Consider the following 16,059-nt stretch of genomic DNA (forward strand, 5'->3'; position numbering starts at 1 on the left):
TGTCTGTAGAAATCCATCCTGATTTCTTTCTTCTTATCTCTACAGAGCAAGAGTCAAAAATTAGAACCCATCCCTCATCGAAGACTAAGGATGGTAACAAACACCATTGAGGAGAACTTCCCCCTGGGGACTGTGCAGTTTCTGATGGACTTTGTGTCACCGCAGCACTACCCGCCCAGAGAAGTTGTGGCTCACATCGTCCAGAGCATCCTGCTCAGTGGCTCTGAGACCGTGGATGTCCTGAAGGAGGCCTACATGCTCCTCATGAAAATTCAACAGTATGAGCCTTAGATGGTGGCAAACCTAGGGAACCGTGACTCGGGCAGAGCTGTTCTGGCCCAGGCTTTATTCAGCTAACCATTAGAGAGGATGACTTAGGACATCAGGGTTATTTGGATTACAAGTGACAGGAAACCCAATCCAAACTGGCTTTCACAGCTAATAGAAGGGAATTTAATGATTCGTGTTACTAGAAACAGCAATAAGACATGACCTAATTCAGTTCAAAAACAGTTACAAGGATCCATTACCAGCTTAGCTTGGCTTCTGTTTTCAAACTTCATGTGATAACCTCCTCAGCCTCTAGCTTTAGTGATACTCTCAGTGGGAGAGTGAGTCTGCTTCCTTTATAATCGCACAAGGGTTCTGAAATTGAATCCTATAGGCTTTAACTGGCATAAGACATGAGCCCATCTGTGAGCCAGTCATGTGAACTGGTTAGAATATCATGACTGGCTTGATGTGCTTCATAGGCTTTATTCCAGGGTTCTGTTAGGCGAAGCCAGGAGGCTGACTAGTCAGTCACCAGTTCCTCCCAGAAAAGAAGTGAATACTGGGTAGCAAAACAAAAACAACAAAGTTCCAGTCCCCTCAGATGACATGCTGTTGAACCAGAGGGGGGTCGAGAGCACAGGATTAGAGGACGCTTCATGCTTTTCTGACCTTCCAGATCCCATCCCTTTTCCACTCAGCTCTAGAATGCTAATTTCATGTCACTTGACTTTCAGGCTACATCCAGCTAATGCCAAGACAGTGGAGTGGGACTGGAAGCTGCTCACTTATGTCATGGAGGAAGAGGTAACATAACAATGGTGAGGGTGTGTCTTTCACAGAGGAAATTTGGACTAGAAACCAAAGTCACAGCATATCTGATAGTACAGTCTTTGCCATGATCCCCTCCTTTACAGTCTCATCTCCATCAAAAACTCCCTTTTGACCTGGTGTGTGCTGTCCTCCAATTCAAGATTGAATACTTTCACTTGCCCCTCTCCTTCTTGAGATCCTATGAAAAACAATAGTAATTGAGCAGGGATAGTCATGAATCCATGGCAGTGACAATAAGAAGGACATTAGATCTGAATGAAGACTGGAAGATCTAATGAAATGTAAGAGTAATGACTGATAAAATTAGGTGGAGCGAGCCAGAGGCTAGAATACATGTGGAAGGGGCCACGCCAAGGAGGGAGAGAGTCTGCCCTTTCGCGTGGAGAGGTTTTGGACTCAGAAATAGCATATTTGAGGATTAGAGTCAGATATGGGCTAAAAACTTGTTGAACATTTGTAGATAGAACTAACATCTTCATTCTTGAGTACAGAAAGTTCAGTCACCAAGTTACCTAAAGGATTTATTGTCTAAAGAAATTAAACGAATCATTTGTCATAAATGAAGGCAGGTAGTATAGATTGTTGCTCTAAGAAATAATTCTTCTGCATTCTAACCTTTAGGGAGCCCTGAACTTGCCATCTTTCTGTCAGCTCACCCAAAATCATTTGGATAGAACATATTATTTTCAACTTAGAATTCTGTACTTGGCCCTGGCCGGTTGGCTCAGTGGTAGAGCGTCGGCCTGGCATTCAGGAGTCCCTGGTTCGATTCCCGGCCAGGGCACACAGGAGAAGCGCCCATCTGCTTCTCCACCCCTCCCCCTCTCCTTCCTCTCTGTCTCTCTCTTCCCCTCCCGCAGCTGAGGCTCCATTGGAGCAAAGTTGGCCCGGGCGCTGAGGATGGCTCTATGGCCTCTGCCTCGGGTGCTAGAATGGCTCTGGTTGCAACAGAGCAATGCCCCAGATGGGCAGAGCATCGCCCCCTGGTGGGCATGCCGGGTGGATTCCGGTCAGGCGCATGCGGGAGTCTGTCTGACTGCCTCCCCGTTTCCAACTTAAGAAAAATACAAAAAAAAAAAAAAAAAAAAAAAGCTGTACTCAGCCTGACCAGGCGGTGGCTCAGTGGATAGTGCGTCAGACTGGGCTGCAGAGGACCCAGGTTCGAGACCCCCGAGGTCGCCAGCTTGAGTGTGGGCTCATCTGGCTTGAGCAAAAAAAAAAAAAGCTCACCAGCTTGGACCCAAGGTCACTGGCTCAAGCAAGGGGTTACTCGGTCTGCTGAAGGCCCGCAGTCAAGGCACATATGAGAAAGCAATCAGTGAACAACTAAGGTGTCAAAATGAAAAACTGATGATTGATGCTTCTCATCTCTCTCCATTCCTGTCTGTCCCTATCTATCCCTCTCTCTGACTCTATCTTTGTCCCTGTATAAAAAGTTAAAAAAAAAAAAGAATTCTGTACTCAGGTAAACTATTAGTCAAGTGTGAGGGTAGCATAACAATATTTCTAGACATGCAAGAACTTGAAAAATATCCCTGTACCCCAATTCTTAGTAGGTTACTTGAAGGTATACATCAAAAGAATGGAGGAACCTGGCCTGTGGTGGTGCAGTGGATAACGTGTCAACCCGGAATGCTGAGGTCACCAGTTCAAAGCCCTGGGCTGGCCCAGTCAGGGCACATACAGGACGCAACTACTATGAGTTGATGCTTCCTGCTTCTCCCCCCTCTTTTTCTCTCTCTCCCTTATCTAAAACTCAATTTAAAAAAAAAAAATGGAATAATAATAATAATAATAATAATAAAGAGTAAGGCACAGGATCCAGGGAATAGGAGGAGAAGAAGAAAGAGAATTCCTAAGATTACAGATAATATAGACCTAAAGAGCAGCCAGCCCAGCTTGGAATAAAATAACTTAGAACTTTAAGAAAGAATGATCTGGGAAACATCACCAAGATAGTGGAAAATGGAGATACCAATTTAGCAACAATATATAGACCACCTTTGTGAAAACTACAGAGACCAGTTGAGAATCTACAATACCCAGGTCACTGTATAACCAAGAAGGGACTTAATTGAAAGGAGTAGGGAAGTCTGTAGTATTTGTGTCCATTCCCCTCCCCTTACCCAGCATAGGATGGTGCAGTTGAGAAGAAACTTCCTACCCCACAGCTCCCTCCTCAGGATAGAAACGAAAGAGTGAACTGAGCCCACCGTTTTAGCTTTTTAGGGGACTGCCTGAAGAATGGCTTCAGTCTTAACCTGACTCATACTGTTGGGAACAGTGGCACAGTTGGAAGCTGCTGGAAAAAGAGTTAAGCACTGTGGCATGTTGGAGCTGCAGAGAGTATGCTGTTCTACAGGCACTTACCAGGGGAGCAAGAGACTGAGGGCTTCGGAGAAGAAATAGGGGCAAGCCACTCAGGAAATTAAGTCAGATAAAAAAGCATATATGGCTCTGGCTGGTGGCTCAGTGGATAGAGTGTTGGCCCAGTATATAGATGTCCCGGGTTTGATTCCTGGTCAGGGCACACAAGAGAAGTGATCATCTGCTTTTCTCCTCCATCTCTCACTTCTCTCCCTTCTCTCCCTTTTCCTCTCCTAGTGGCTTGAATGGTTCAAGTGTCAACCCTGGGTACTGAGGATAGCTTGGTTGGTCTGAGCACATCAGTCTCAGGTGCTAAAAATAGCTCAGTTGAACCAAGTATCAGCCCCAGACGGAATGCTGGCTGGGTCCCGGTCAGGGCACATGCAGGAGTCTGTCTCACTATCTCCTTTCACTTAAAAAAAAGGGGGGGGGGGAGCATATGCACAAGCCCAGAGAAAATACATCCCCCACTAAAGGTCTGCGAGGTCCCAGAATTTCTAGCCAGGCCTTTGGTGAAAATCTTGCTCTACATGAACTCAGTGAATAAAGTTGGGGAAAGGTGCTTGTTTTTTTTTTCAAATGCTTAAATCTTAACAAAAGACTACAAGGCATATAAAAAAAGGAAAATATGGCCCAATTAAAGGAACAAAACAAAGCTCCAGAATTTACCCTAAAGGAACACAGATCCCGTAGCTTCTGGAAAAGGAGTTTTTAACAACTACCTTAAAGTTGCTCAAGGAACTAAAAGAGAACACAAATGGACGATTAAATGAAGCAGGATAGTGATGTATGAACAAAATGAGAATATTAAAAACTAGAGGAAAGAATCAGACATATTCTGGAGCTGAAAAATACAATAATTGAATTTAAAATTTCACTAGAGAAGTTCAACAGACTTGATGAAACTGAAGGAAAAAATTGGTGTACTTGAAGAAAAATCATTTGAGATCATTGAAACAGGCACAAAAGGAAAATAGAATGTAGAAAATTGAAGGGAGCCTAAGATACTATGGAATAGCATTAAATGAACATATATGTATTATGGGAGTCCCAGAAGTAGAAATGAGAGACAGCTTATTTGAAGAAATAATGACTACAAGCTTCCCAAATCTGCATAAAAAAATAGATGTACAAATTCAAGCTTGACTCCAATGAGGATAAACCAAAACACTTAATTATATTGTCAAAAGTCAAAGACATAATCCTGAAAACAGCAAGAAAACATAACTCATCACATACAAGAGAGCTTGTACAAGACAATAATCAGATTCTCAGCAAAATATGCAATTCAGAAGGCAATGGGATGTTGTATTCAAAGTCCTGGGGAAAAAACTGTCAAGAATACTATGTCTTTCAAAAATTAGGTAGAGCAGCAAAAAAGAAGTGACATATTACATATAAGATCCCCAAATAAGATTATCAGAAGATTTCTATCAGAAACTTTGGAGACCAGAAGGCAGTGGGCAGGTGGGCAGAGCATCGCCCCCTGGTGGGCATGCCGGGTGGATCCTGGTCAGGCGTATGCAGGAGTCTGTCTGACTGCCTCCCTGTTTCCAACTTCAGAAAAATACAAAAAAAAAGAGAGAGGGAGAAATAATGACATTCTCAGATAAAAGCTGAGGAAGTTTGTTACCACTAGCCCTGTCCAGCAAGAAATGCTGAAGGGAGTCCTGAAAGAGAAATGAAACACTCAACTCTAACTTGAAGCTGTATGAAGAAATAAAGATGTCAGTAAAGGTATATACATATATATGGATGATCTGTAAAGCAACTATTATTTTGTAACAATGGTTTGTAACTCCACATTTGGTTTTCTACATGATTGAAGTGACTAATATGTTTTTTAAATCATTAGTTAAAAGCTAGTATTATTGTAACTTTTAATTCCACATTTTGTTTTCTACATAATTTAAAAGGCTAATGCATTTAAAAGAATTTGAGTCACACAATATGAAGGTGGAGTTTTGTGACATCAACAACCAATTGGGGTGGGAACAGAGCTGCAAAGGAGCAGAGTTTTTATATATTAGTATGTTGTTTGTTATATGTTATTGCTGGTATAAACTCAGAGTATTATAACTTTAGAATGTTAAATGTAATCCCCATGGTAACCACAGAAACAATAGCTATAGAATATACTTTTGAGAAGGAAATGAGAAAGGAATTTAAACATTTCACTACAAAAAAAATTTAAAGAAAAAAAACGAACACAGGAAATGGGGAAGCTCTAAGTCACTGAGAAACAGCACAACAACAGAAGTACATCCTTCCTTATTGGAAGTTGCCTTAAATGTAAATGGACTAAACGCTACAATCAAAAGACAGAGATTAGCAGAATGGATAAAAATACAAGGTCCAATAACATACTGTCTATAAGAAACTCACCTTAGATCCCAAGACACAAGTAGATTGAAAGAGTGAAAGGATAGGAAAATATATTCTATACAAATAGTAATCAAAAGAGCACAGATGGCTGTACTGATATGAGACAAAATAGACTTTAAATCAGAACATGTTACAAGAGACAAAGAAGGACATTATAAATTAATAAAACTTTCAGTCCAGCCAGAAGATATAACAGTTATAAATATGTATGTACCTAACGACAGACCATCAAAATATGAAGCAAATACTGAGCATTAAAGGGCAAAATAGACAGTTTTATATTAATATTTGGAGACTTTAATACCCCTCTGTCAATAATGGATAGAACAACTGGACAGAAGATAAAGAGAGAACTTAACACAATAACCAGATCTAACAGTTATATGCAGAATATTCTACTCAACAACAGGATACACATTTTTCTCAGTGCATATGGGACACATGCCAGGGTAGACCATAAGTGAGCACATAAATTAAGTCTCAATAGATTTTATAAAGTAAATATCATACAAAGTATCCGTAGTCTACAAAACCAGTATCACTCTGATATCAACGGTAGACTAAAACAAAACTGTAGACCATTATCTTTTATGAACATCGATGCAAAAATCCTCAGCAAAATACTAGCAAACCAAATTCAACAGCATGTCATAAGGATTATACACCATGACCTAGTGCAGTGGTCGGCAAACCCATTAGTCAACAGAGCCAAATATCAACAGTACAACGATTGAAATTTCTTTTGAGAGCCAAATTTTTTTAAACTATATAGGTAGGTACATTGTTATTAACTTAATTAGGGTACTCCTAAGCTGGCCTTTGAGCTACACTCAAGGGGCCAAAGAGCCACATGTGGCTTGCAAGCCGCAGTTTGCCGACCACTGACCTAGTGGGATTTATCCAGGAATACAGGGATGGTTCAACATACAAAACTCTATTAATATAATACACCACTTTAACAGAGTGAAGGACAAAAACCACATGATTATCGATTCAGAAAATGCATTTGACAAGATTCAACACCCCTTCCCGATAAAAGCTCAACAAACTAGGAATAGAAAGGAATACCTCATAAAAGCCTTATGGAAAACCTACAGCAAACATTGTACTTTGGTGAAATACAGAAAGCTTTTCCTCTAAGATCAAGAACAAGGCAAAGATGTCTGCTTTCATATCTTCTATTCAACATAACCAGAAGTTCTAGCCAGAGCAGTTAGGCAAGGAAAGGAAATAAAAGGCATCCCAGTTGGAAAAGGATAAATAAAACTATCTCTGTTTACTGATGACACAATCTTACATGTAGAAAACCCTAAAGATTCCATACAGAAAATTGCTAGAACTAATAAATCACACAAAGTTGCAGGGTTCAAAATTATGCAAAAATCAGTTGTATTTCTGTATACTAACAACCTGTAAAGAAAATTAAGAAATCAGTTCCATTAAGAATAACATCAAAAATAATAAAATACTTAGGAGTAAACCTAACTAAAGAGGTGGACAGCAGTGCAATGAAAATAATAGTGCTCAAAGAAAATAAGACAAATCGTAAGACATCTCAAATTTATGTATTGGAAGACTAAATATTGTTAAGATGTCAATACTACCCAAAGCAATCCACAGATTCAATGCAATACCTATCCTAAAATTCATATGCAATCTCAAAGGACCCAGAATAGCTAAAACAATCTTGAAAAAGAACAAAGTTGGAATAATCATACTTCTTGATTTTAAGACATATTACAAAGCTATAGTAATCAAATAGTGTAGTGCTTTCATAAAGAGAGACATATGGAATAGAATAGAGAACCAAAATAAAACTTTGTGAATATGGTTAAATGATGTTCATCAAGGATGCTAAGCCCGTTCAATGGGGAAAGGATAGTCTCTTCCACAAATGTTGCTGGAAGAACTATAACCACATGCAAAATAATCTGGTCCCTTACCACCATATACAAAATGGAGCAAAGGTCTAAATATGAGACCCAACACTATAAAACTCAGGAAAAAACTTAGGGGGAAAACTTCATGATGTTGGATTTGGCATTGATTTCTCTGGTAAGACATCAAAGGCACAGGGGGGAAAAAAGCAGAAACAGACATGAGACATCAAAGTTGAAAACTACGCATCAAAGGAAATAAATGTGAAAAGGCAATCAATGGAATAGAAGATATTTAAATTATATATCTGCTAAAAATGGTTAATATCTAGAATATATAATATAAAGAACTACAAAGTAGCAAAAGCCAAAAAAACTGATTTTTAAAAGGGCAGAGGACTTGAATAGACATTTCTCCAAAGATCATATGCAATGGCCAACAAGCATATAGAAAGAATCTCAGCACCATTAATTATCAGAGAAATGGAAATCAATATCACAATGAAATATGTCAGGATGACTACTATAAAAAGAAAAAAATTAACAAAGTAAGCAGTAGCAAGAATGTGGAGAAATTAGGATCTTCGTCCACTATGTATAGAATTGAAAAATGGTGAAACCGCCTGACCTGTGGTGGCGCAGTGGATAAAGCGTCGACCTGGAATGCTGAGGTTGTCGGTTCAAAATCCTGGGCTTGCCCGGTCAAGGCACATATGGGAGTTGAAGCTTCCTGCTCCTCCCCCCTTCTCTCTCTCTCTCTCTCTCTCTCTCTCTCAATCTCAATCTCAATCTCTCTCTCTCTCTCCTCTAAAATGAATAAATAAATAAAAAGAAAAAAAAAAGAAAAATGGTAAAACCACTCTGGAAAAGTGTATTGTAGTCCCTCAAAAAATTTAAAAATAGAATTACTATATGATCCACCAATCTGTATTCTGGGTATTCATGCAAAAGAATTGAAAGCAGGATCTTGAAGAAATATTTGTACACCCACGTACATAATAGCGTTCACAATAGCCAAGAGGTAGAAGCAACCAGATATCCATCAACAGATTCCAGGATAGACAAAACATGGTCCACACATACAAGGGAATATTAATTGTTTTCCAAAGCAGGAAAATCCTCTCACATGCTGCAACATGGAGATAGTATAATGAGGACATTACCCTAAGTGAAATAAGCCCATCACAAAATATCAAATACTGGATAATGTGACCTACATGAAGTATCTACACAGTCTTACAGAAGCAGCCAGGAACTAAGAGAAGGGGAAATGGGAATTTATTGTTCAATATGTGGGGAGTTCCAGTTTTGCAAGATGGAAAAGTTCTGGAGATCTGCACACTAGATGAATATGTTTAACACGACTGAACTATACACTTAAAAATGGATAAGATGCTAACTTGTTATTTTTTTTATTACAATTAAATTTTTTTTTAAAAAAAAAAAGAATAACAAATGTTGGCAAGAATATGGAGATAGAAGTGTCACATGTTGCTGGTGAGAATATATAAGTGGTCCAGCCACTCTGGAGAAAGATGGGCAGCTTCTTTTAAAAATTAAACTTATGTGGCCCAGCTATTTCACTTCCAGATATCCACCCAAGAAAAAGGAAAACCTTTGTCTAAGAAAGACTTGCATGTTCATAACAGCATTGTTTTTTTGTTTTGTTTTGTTTTTTTGTTTTTTTCTAAAGCTGGAAATGGGGAGAGACAGACTCCCGCATGCGCCCGACCGGGATCCACCCGGCACGCCCACCAGGGGGCTACGCTCTGCCCACCAGGAGGTGATGCTCTGCCCCTCTGGGGCGTTACTCTGTTGCGACCAGAGCCACTCTAGCGCCTGGGGCAGAGGCTAAGGAGCCATCCCCAGCGCCCGGGCCATCTTTGCTCCAATGGAGCCTCGGCTGCGGGAGGGGAAGAGAGAGACAAAGAGGAAGGAGAGGGGGAGGGGTGGAGAAGCAGATGGGCGCCTCTCCTGTGTGCCCCGGCCGGGAATTGAACCCAGGACTTCTGCACGCCAGGCCGACGCTCTACCACTGAGCCAACCGGCCAGGGCCAGCATTGTTCATAATACCCCAAAGTAGAAACAACCCAAATGTCCATCGACTGTTGAGTTAATAAACAAAATGTGCTATATCCATGCACAGGAATACTATTGGCATTAAAAAGGAATGAGCTGTTGATAACATGCTATCACATAGATGAGCTTTGAAAAACATTTAAGTAAAAGGAAACCACACACAGACAAGATCACATACTGTATCATTCTTTGTACATAAAATGTCCAGAAAGGCAGGCCAGTAAAGCCAGAGTAGATGTGCGCTTGCCTGGAACTGGAGGTGGGGATGGGAACTGGCAATAAATAGATGTGAGGGATCTTATTTCAGTGATGAGGATGTTGTAAAAATTGGTTGTGGTAATAAATTCACAACAAATCATTGAGTTGTACATTTGAAGTGGATGAATTTTATGGTTTGTCAGTAAAGTTGCTTTGAAAAATACAAACTAAGAAAACCAATTTGGAATAGAAGCATATTCTCAAAATTCAACACCATTCTGGAGGAGGTGAAAGAAGTAAAGTCACAATGGCAAGCAATATAGAGAGGATGAAGAAAGCTTTAGGAACATAAAAGATCTTCACAAGGAACAAATGATTTCCTTAGTATACTATATGGATTTCTGGGGTAGTAAATAATTTTAACATGGTCCTCACACTGAACACTATTTAGTTGTCAGTTTAGAATCAATTTGATGCATGGGAATGCAGCATAATCAAATGTCAAAATAACCTAGAGATGTTTTCTCTGAACATATGTACCCTGATTTATCAGTCACCCCATTAAAATTAATTTTAAAAAAAAAGAATTTGAGTTGATTCCCGGCCAGGGCACACAGGAGAAGCGCCCATTTGCTTCTCCACCCCTCCGCCGCGCCTTCCTCTCTGTCTCTCTCTTCCCCTCCCGCAGCCAAGGCTCCATTGGAGCAAAGATGGCCCGGGCGCTGGGGATGGCTCCTTGGCCTCCGCTAGAGTGGCTCTGGTCGCGGCAGAGCGACGCCCCGGATGGGCAGAGCATCGCCCCCTGGTGGGCGTGCCGGGTGGATCCCGGTCGGGTGCATGCGGGAGTCTGTCTGACTGTCTCTCCCTGTTTCCAGCTTCAGAAAAATGCAAAAAAATAAAGAATTTGATGCAAAGTATGGGAGACGATTTTATTAGCTTTGACAATGGAAAATAGAATAGTATAGCAGATAAAGGTTGGGAGGTGAAATGAGAGCATCTCTGAAGATAGCGCTATTACGGCATCCCTTATCTTACAATGTGAGGAGAAGAAAGATGTGGATGTGGATACAGTTACTATAGGAACAGAAGTGGGAAGGGGCATGGCAGAAACCAATGTCTAAAGTTGATAAATCAAGAAATAGTGATAAGTGTATATTTTTTAGAGATTTTAGGGTAACCTTCAGAAGAAAGTTTAAAGTTCTTCTCTTGAGGGTATTTTAGGGGACAAATGGTTGTGGAGAATGGTGTCACTGGAAGACTTTCCTCATAAATCCAGCAGAAGTCCTTGAGTTTTTAAAAATCAGAGAAAAAATATACACAGAAGACAAAGGTATCCCATCCCACCTCCTCCCAAAAAAGGGAAGAAATGGTAGATACTTAGAATGATCATTCTTTTTCCAAACCATCCCTACTCCAAGACTTAAAGTTCCTAGAATATATGCCTACTGTCTGGTGTTTGGAAAGTTCCCCATTGAAGCCAGAAATGGTTTGGTGCCCTCTCATTCTGTGACAGTTCAAAGCCTGAGCTCCCGGGCCTCGATCCCAGAACTTGTCTCCCAGTAGAGAGACTGCCCGCTGAGGGACAGGTCCTTCCACTGGCTTTGGTTAGAATGATTATGTAAATCACAGAGGCACTGAGACTCAGAAGGCATAAGTTAAATGAGGGGTTTCAAACAAAAATCAGTAAGTAAGGTCCGTATGCCACCGAAACCCACGCTCTGCCTGGGTCAGTTGGGCTTGACCAGTTAGGATCATTTCACCTGTGATGGAAGCAAGTCAGACTTGCTTCCACAAGAAGGCACAGCAGCTCACATTAACTAGAAATCCGCATCGCTCAAGGTGGACGTCATGCTGGCTTCATCTAGCCCCGCAGCAGAGTCGTGCGGGAGCCAATGCCTCCCTGCCTCTGCCCTGATAGCCACAGTGTGGTTCATTCTGAAACTGACACTTAGAGAGAGTGAGACTGACTCCCTTTGGCCATCTCTTCAATCAGAAAGCCCACTCGCCCGCTGCCCTCTGTGTAATGACCCAGGCTCCTGCTCTCCCTTTTCGGTCCTGGCACTGGCTGCCTCATGGCCTTCCTGGGGACTCGGTATGGATGAGAGCCCAATGATCACTGTCATCAGGAGGCTGAGGAGGTACATTCGTGTTTTCTCCCACAGGGACAGAATCTGCCTGGGCGAGTCCTGTTTCTGCGTTATGTGGTCCAGACCCTGGAAGACGACTTCCAGCAGACCCTGCGGAAGCAGCGCCACCACCTGCAGCAATCCATTGCTAGCACCGTGCTGTCCTGTGACAAGCAGCCCCACAACGTCAGGCAAGCAGCCCGTGCCCTGGATGCCGGGAGGTGGGGTGGAGGTGGGCCAGAGAACGTCAGATGGAGGAGCTATTCTGGGCTAGATGGTGCGACAGGCTTAGTTACTACAACTACAGACAGTCCTAAGCAAACTGTACCAAGTGTGTGTCGGCACCAGAGCCCGTGTTTTCTCTCCATACACCAGACTTCCTTGGGTCTGTTTCACTATTGTCCAGACAACCTCATGAGATCTGAGAGAAACCCCAACTCGTGTTAGTAAGTCCGGGGTAGAAAATGAGCAAGTAGAGAACCCTCAGAGAGCACAGGCTTGCGTAGTAGGGTCTGAAATTTGAAAATAACTTCAGTGAGAGCAGCTCTGCCAACCTTCTGCCATGCGAGCGTAGCCACTGGATTGCGCGGCAGTGGGGGACATGGTCCCACTCGGCTCAGAGCTGTCGGTCCCTCTCGTTCCCCCTCTCCTGATGTGAGCTTCTCACTACACGGAGTGGGATTCTTGGGTTTAAAAACAGGCATTCATATGCAACATAATTGAATGACAAGATAACCTGGACATGTTATCTTTGAATATATGTATCCTGATTTATTGATGTCGCCCCATTAAAAAAAAATAAAATTATTAAAAAACAAACAAAAAAACAACAACAGGCATTCATGGCCTCAAAATGCAAGCCAGGTCCTCCATTTTGTGCTTTATCAGTGAAAATTCAAGTAAGAGATGGCTCTGAGATTAAGGTGTGATTACACGGTGTGTGCATGTATTTATCAAAGCTCATCACACATTTATTGTATATAAATTATTCCTCACCGATAAGGTTTTAAAAAGAGATAAGTCAGTCTCCACATGACCTCTTCCTAAGGGATTTCCTTTTCTTTTTAAATCGTGCCTACAAAGTGTAAACTAGTTCTACAAGATTTAAGAAATCCACTAGTTCCCAGGTCCCTTCACCTGCATTTCCCTTTCCCACTACTCTCAACTTTCATTTAAGTGATTCTTTGAATATTTTCTTCCACTTGTGTTGTTAACTCTCAGCTCTTGTGACTAGCTGTATCTATCTACTGCCCACGTGAAAGACGAGGAGTTAGCTCCCTGCGCCCTCCCGCCGCCCTCCCCCCCCCCCCCACAGCTCCCAGCCCCGATACTGTTAATATGGTTATATCATCCTTTTGTGTAGGTCACTATTCGCTGTTTCTGTTACCACAGCTATGTATGCTAGTCCTTTCACTCACACCATTTTGTATTCCTTAGACTTGAAACTTGCCTTATTTTTAGTTTCCTTGTATTCTTTTTGCATATTGGAAGTCAATCCCAAATTCTCTACTGTTTGATCTGAATCTCCGCTCAGATGTTTGTTTGCACTGGGTTGTCTTATCAGTTTCTTCTCTAATATCTGTGGTGCAAGTTTGACCTCCTTCCATCTGGATTGGTTGTCCTCTTTGCTAGTCTTGACCCTAAGTGTGGGAACTGCCTCTGCCTGTTCCCAGTGTGGACCTCTGGTTTGTTTACTTGTCCTACATCTTCTTTCTTGGTGTACTCCCTCGTTTGGATGGGTCAGTCTCCAGTAGCTCCTGAGAAAGGTATGTGGGAAGTAAAATTTTTGATATATTGTCTAAAATTACCTTTATCTTTCCACACAGTGATTGATAACTGAGTGTAGACACTTAGGTTAGAAATAACTTCTACGCCTGACCTGTGGTGGCACAGTGGATAAAGCGTCGACCTGGAAATGCTGAGGTCGCTGGTTTGAGGCCCTGGGCTTGCCTGGTCAAGGCACATATGGGAGTTGATGCCTCCAGCTCCTCCCCCCTTCTCTCTCTCTGTCTCTCTCTCCTCTCTCTCCTCTCTAAAAATGAATAAATAAAAATAAAATAAATTAAAAAAAAAAAAAGAAATAACTTCTACAGAATGCTTTCCAGAATCACTGTTAAGAAGTCATAAGCTACTTTGAGCCTGACCAGGCGTGGCACAATGGTTAGAGTGTCACACTGGGATGTGGAAGACCCAGGTTTGAGACCCTGAGGTCGCCAGCTTGAGCGCAGGCTCATCTGGTTTGAGCAAAAGCTCACCAGCTTGGACCCAAGGTCGCTGACTCGAGCAAGGGGTTGCTCGGTCTGCTGAAGGCCCACGGTCAAGGCACATATGAGAAAGCAATCAATGAACAACTAAGGTGTCACAACGAAAAACTGATGATTGATGCTTCTCATCTCTCTTCATTCCTGTCTGTCCCTATCTATCCCTCTCTCTGACTCTCTCTCTGTCTCTGTAAAAAAAATAAATAAGCTACTTTGATTACTGATTCTTTTTGTGCACCCTGATTTTTATCTCTGGACATTTATAGAATCTTCTTTTGGCCCAGTATGCTTTTTGTAGGCCTATATTCATCCATAGTGTGGCCCACTACAGTCTAGAAATGGGCCTTCATTCCTGGAAAATAGTGTTCATTTCTTTTACCATGTTTTTAATTTCTAAGAGCTCTTTCACTTATTTCTGTAAATGTTCCTTTTTAAAATTAACAAATATTCTGTTGTCTTCTTTCATGGATTCAGATCTTCTCATATATTTGACGATACTGCAGATAGATTTTGTTTTTGTTTATTCTTTGCATCATGTATTTTTCCAAGTTGGTTTCCTGGGGGAGAGGAGGAAGGATGGTTTTGGCTGTTTCGGTCTTTATCTCTCACGTTAGAATATTCCCAGCGATGTCTGGTGAGCCCTGGAAGTCTGTCCCCGTTTCAGGGCCACAGAGTCAAAAGCCTGCGGAAGCTCTGAGTGCATGGGCCTCCCTGCAGTGGACCTGCTGCCCACTCCTAGATGACACCTTGTCCATGTCCCTAGGCCTTTCCTCTGGGGCTGGGTGGGTTTTCCACAGAAGACCTCCGTCTCCTGCGGGAAGGAAGGGTCAAGGGCGGGTGCCAGGGTGTTGGAAGACAGGTGCAGGAAGTTGGCAGGGCTCTGCGCTCAAGACGCACATGTTCCCTCAGTGCTGTTTTGCTTCTGTGCTTTGCTCCCAGCTGTGCCTGGTGTCCTAGTGCAGGGGCCTCTGTGTCATCTCTCCACAAACGTAACCTGTAGCCTTCAGGGTTGGGGAAGAAGATCTAGGAGTCTGAAACGTTCTTAAACATCTTACAAGCCACCAGCCTTGTTTTAATTTACCCCTTGCACCCTCACTTCAGAAAATCTTCGTACTGCCATTAACAGAGCTTAGCCAAAATATTATTTTTCACTTTTTGGGTAAGTAGTATTAAATAGAATTGCTGGCTTAGAATTCAACTTTGTTACTTGTGCTAAATCAGTTAGAATTTATCCTCTTGCCAAAGTCATTTAGATTAGACATTATCCTTAAAACATGACTCACTTGCCTTATTTCCTTAGTTAATTGGTTACTTTGATTTTGTGATCAGCATCTCTTAACCACGTCCCAAACCAAAGGTTGGGACCTTGACAGTTAGTGACATGTAACAGCTCATCCACTCCCATCACCCACTCGCTCCTTCCTGCAGCCAGAGTTGTGGGCATCCTGAGTGTTTCTCATTCCCTTTCCTTTCTGTGTAGTTTTAGTGCATCTGCGTGTGTTCCTATAAAGTATATATTTTAATTTTAGTTCCTTTTAGCTGTATACAGAAGGATATCATGCTATATGGAATCTATCATATAAAAGTACTTCCTTTTTATTATTTTTTATTTTTTGTGACAGAGACAGAGAAAGGGACAGATAGGGACAGACAGGAAGGGAG

At 41.8% G+C, this 16,059-nt stretch overlaps 1 protein-coding gene across 1 annotated transcript in view; it reads left to right on the top strand.

Moving 5' to 3' along the window:
• The window catches only part of SIMC1 (SUMO interacting motifs containing 1), a 48,737-nt gene that overhangs the window by 22,561 nt on the left and 10,117 nt on the right, over window positions 1-16,059 (top strand). Inside the window, 3 exon segments of the mRNA XM_066273335.1 lie at window positions 46-278; window positions 1,008-1,077; window positions 12,173-12,327. Coding sequence (XP_066129432.1) covers window positions 46-278; window positions 1,008-1,077; window positions 12,173-12,327 — 458 coding nt within the window.

Source organism: Saccopteryx bilineata, chromosome 4 (genome assembly GCF_036850765.1).
Source record: "Saccopteryx bilineata isolate mSacBil1 chromosome 4, mSacBil1_pri_phased_curated, whole genome shotgun sequence".
In the NCBI taxonomy this organism is placed as follows: domain Eukaryota; kingdom Metazoa; phylum Chordata; class Mammalia; order Chiroptera; family Emballonuridae; genus Saccopteryx; species Saccopteryx bilineata.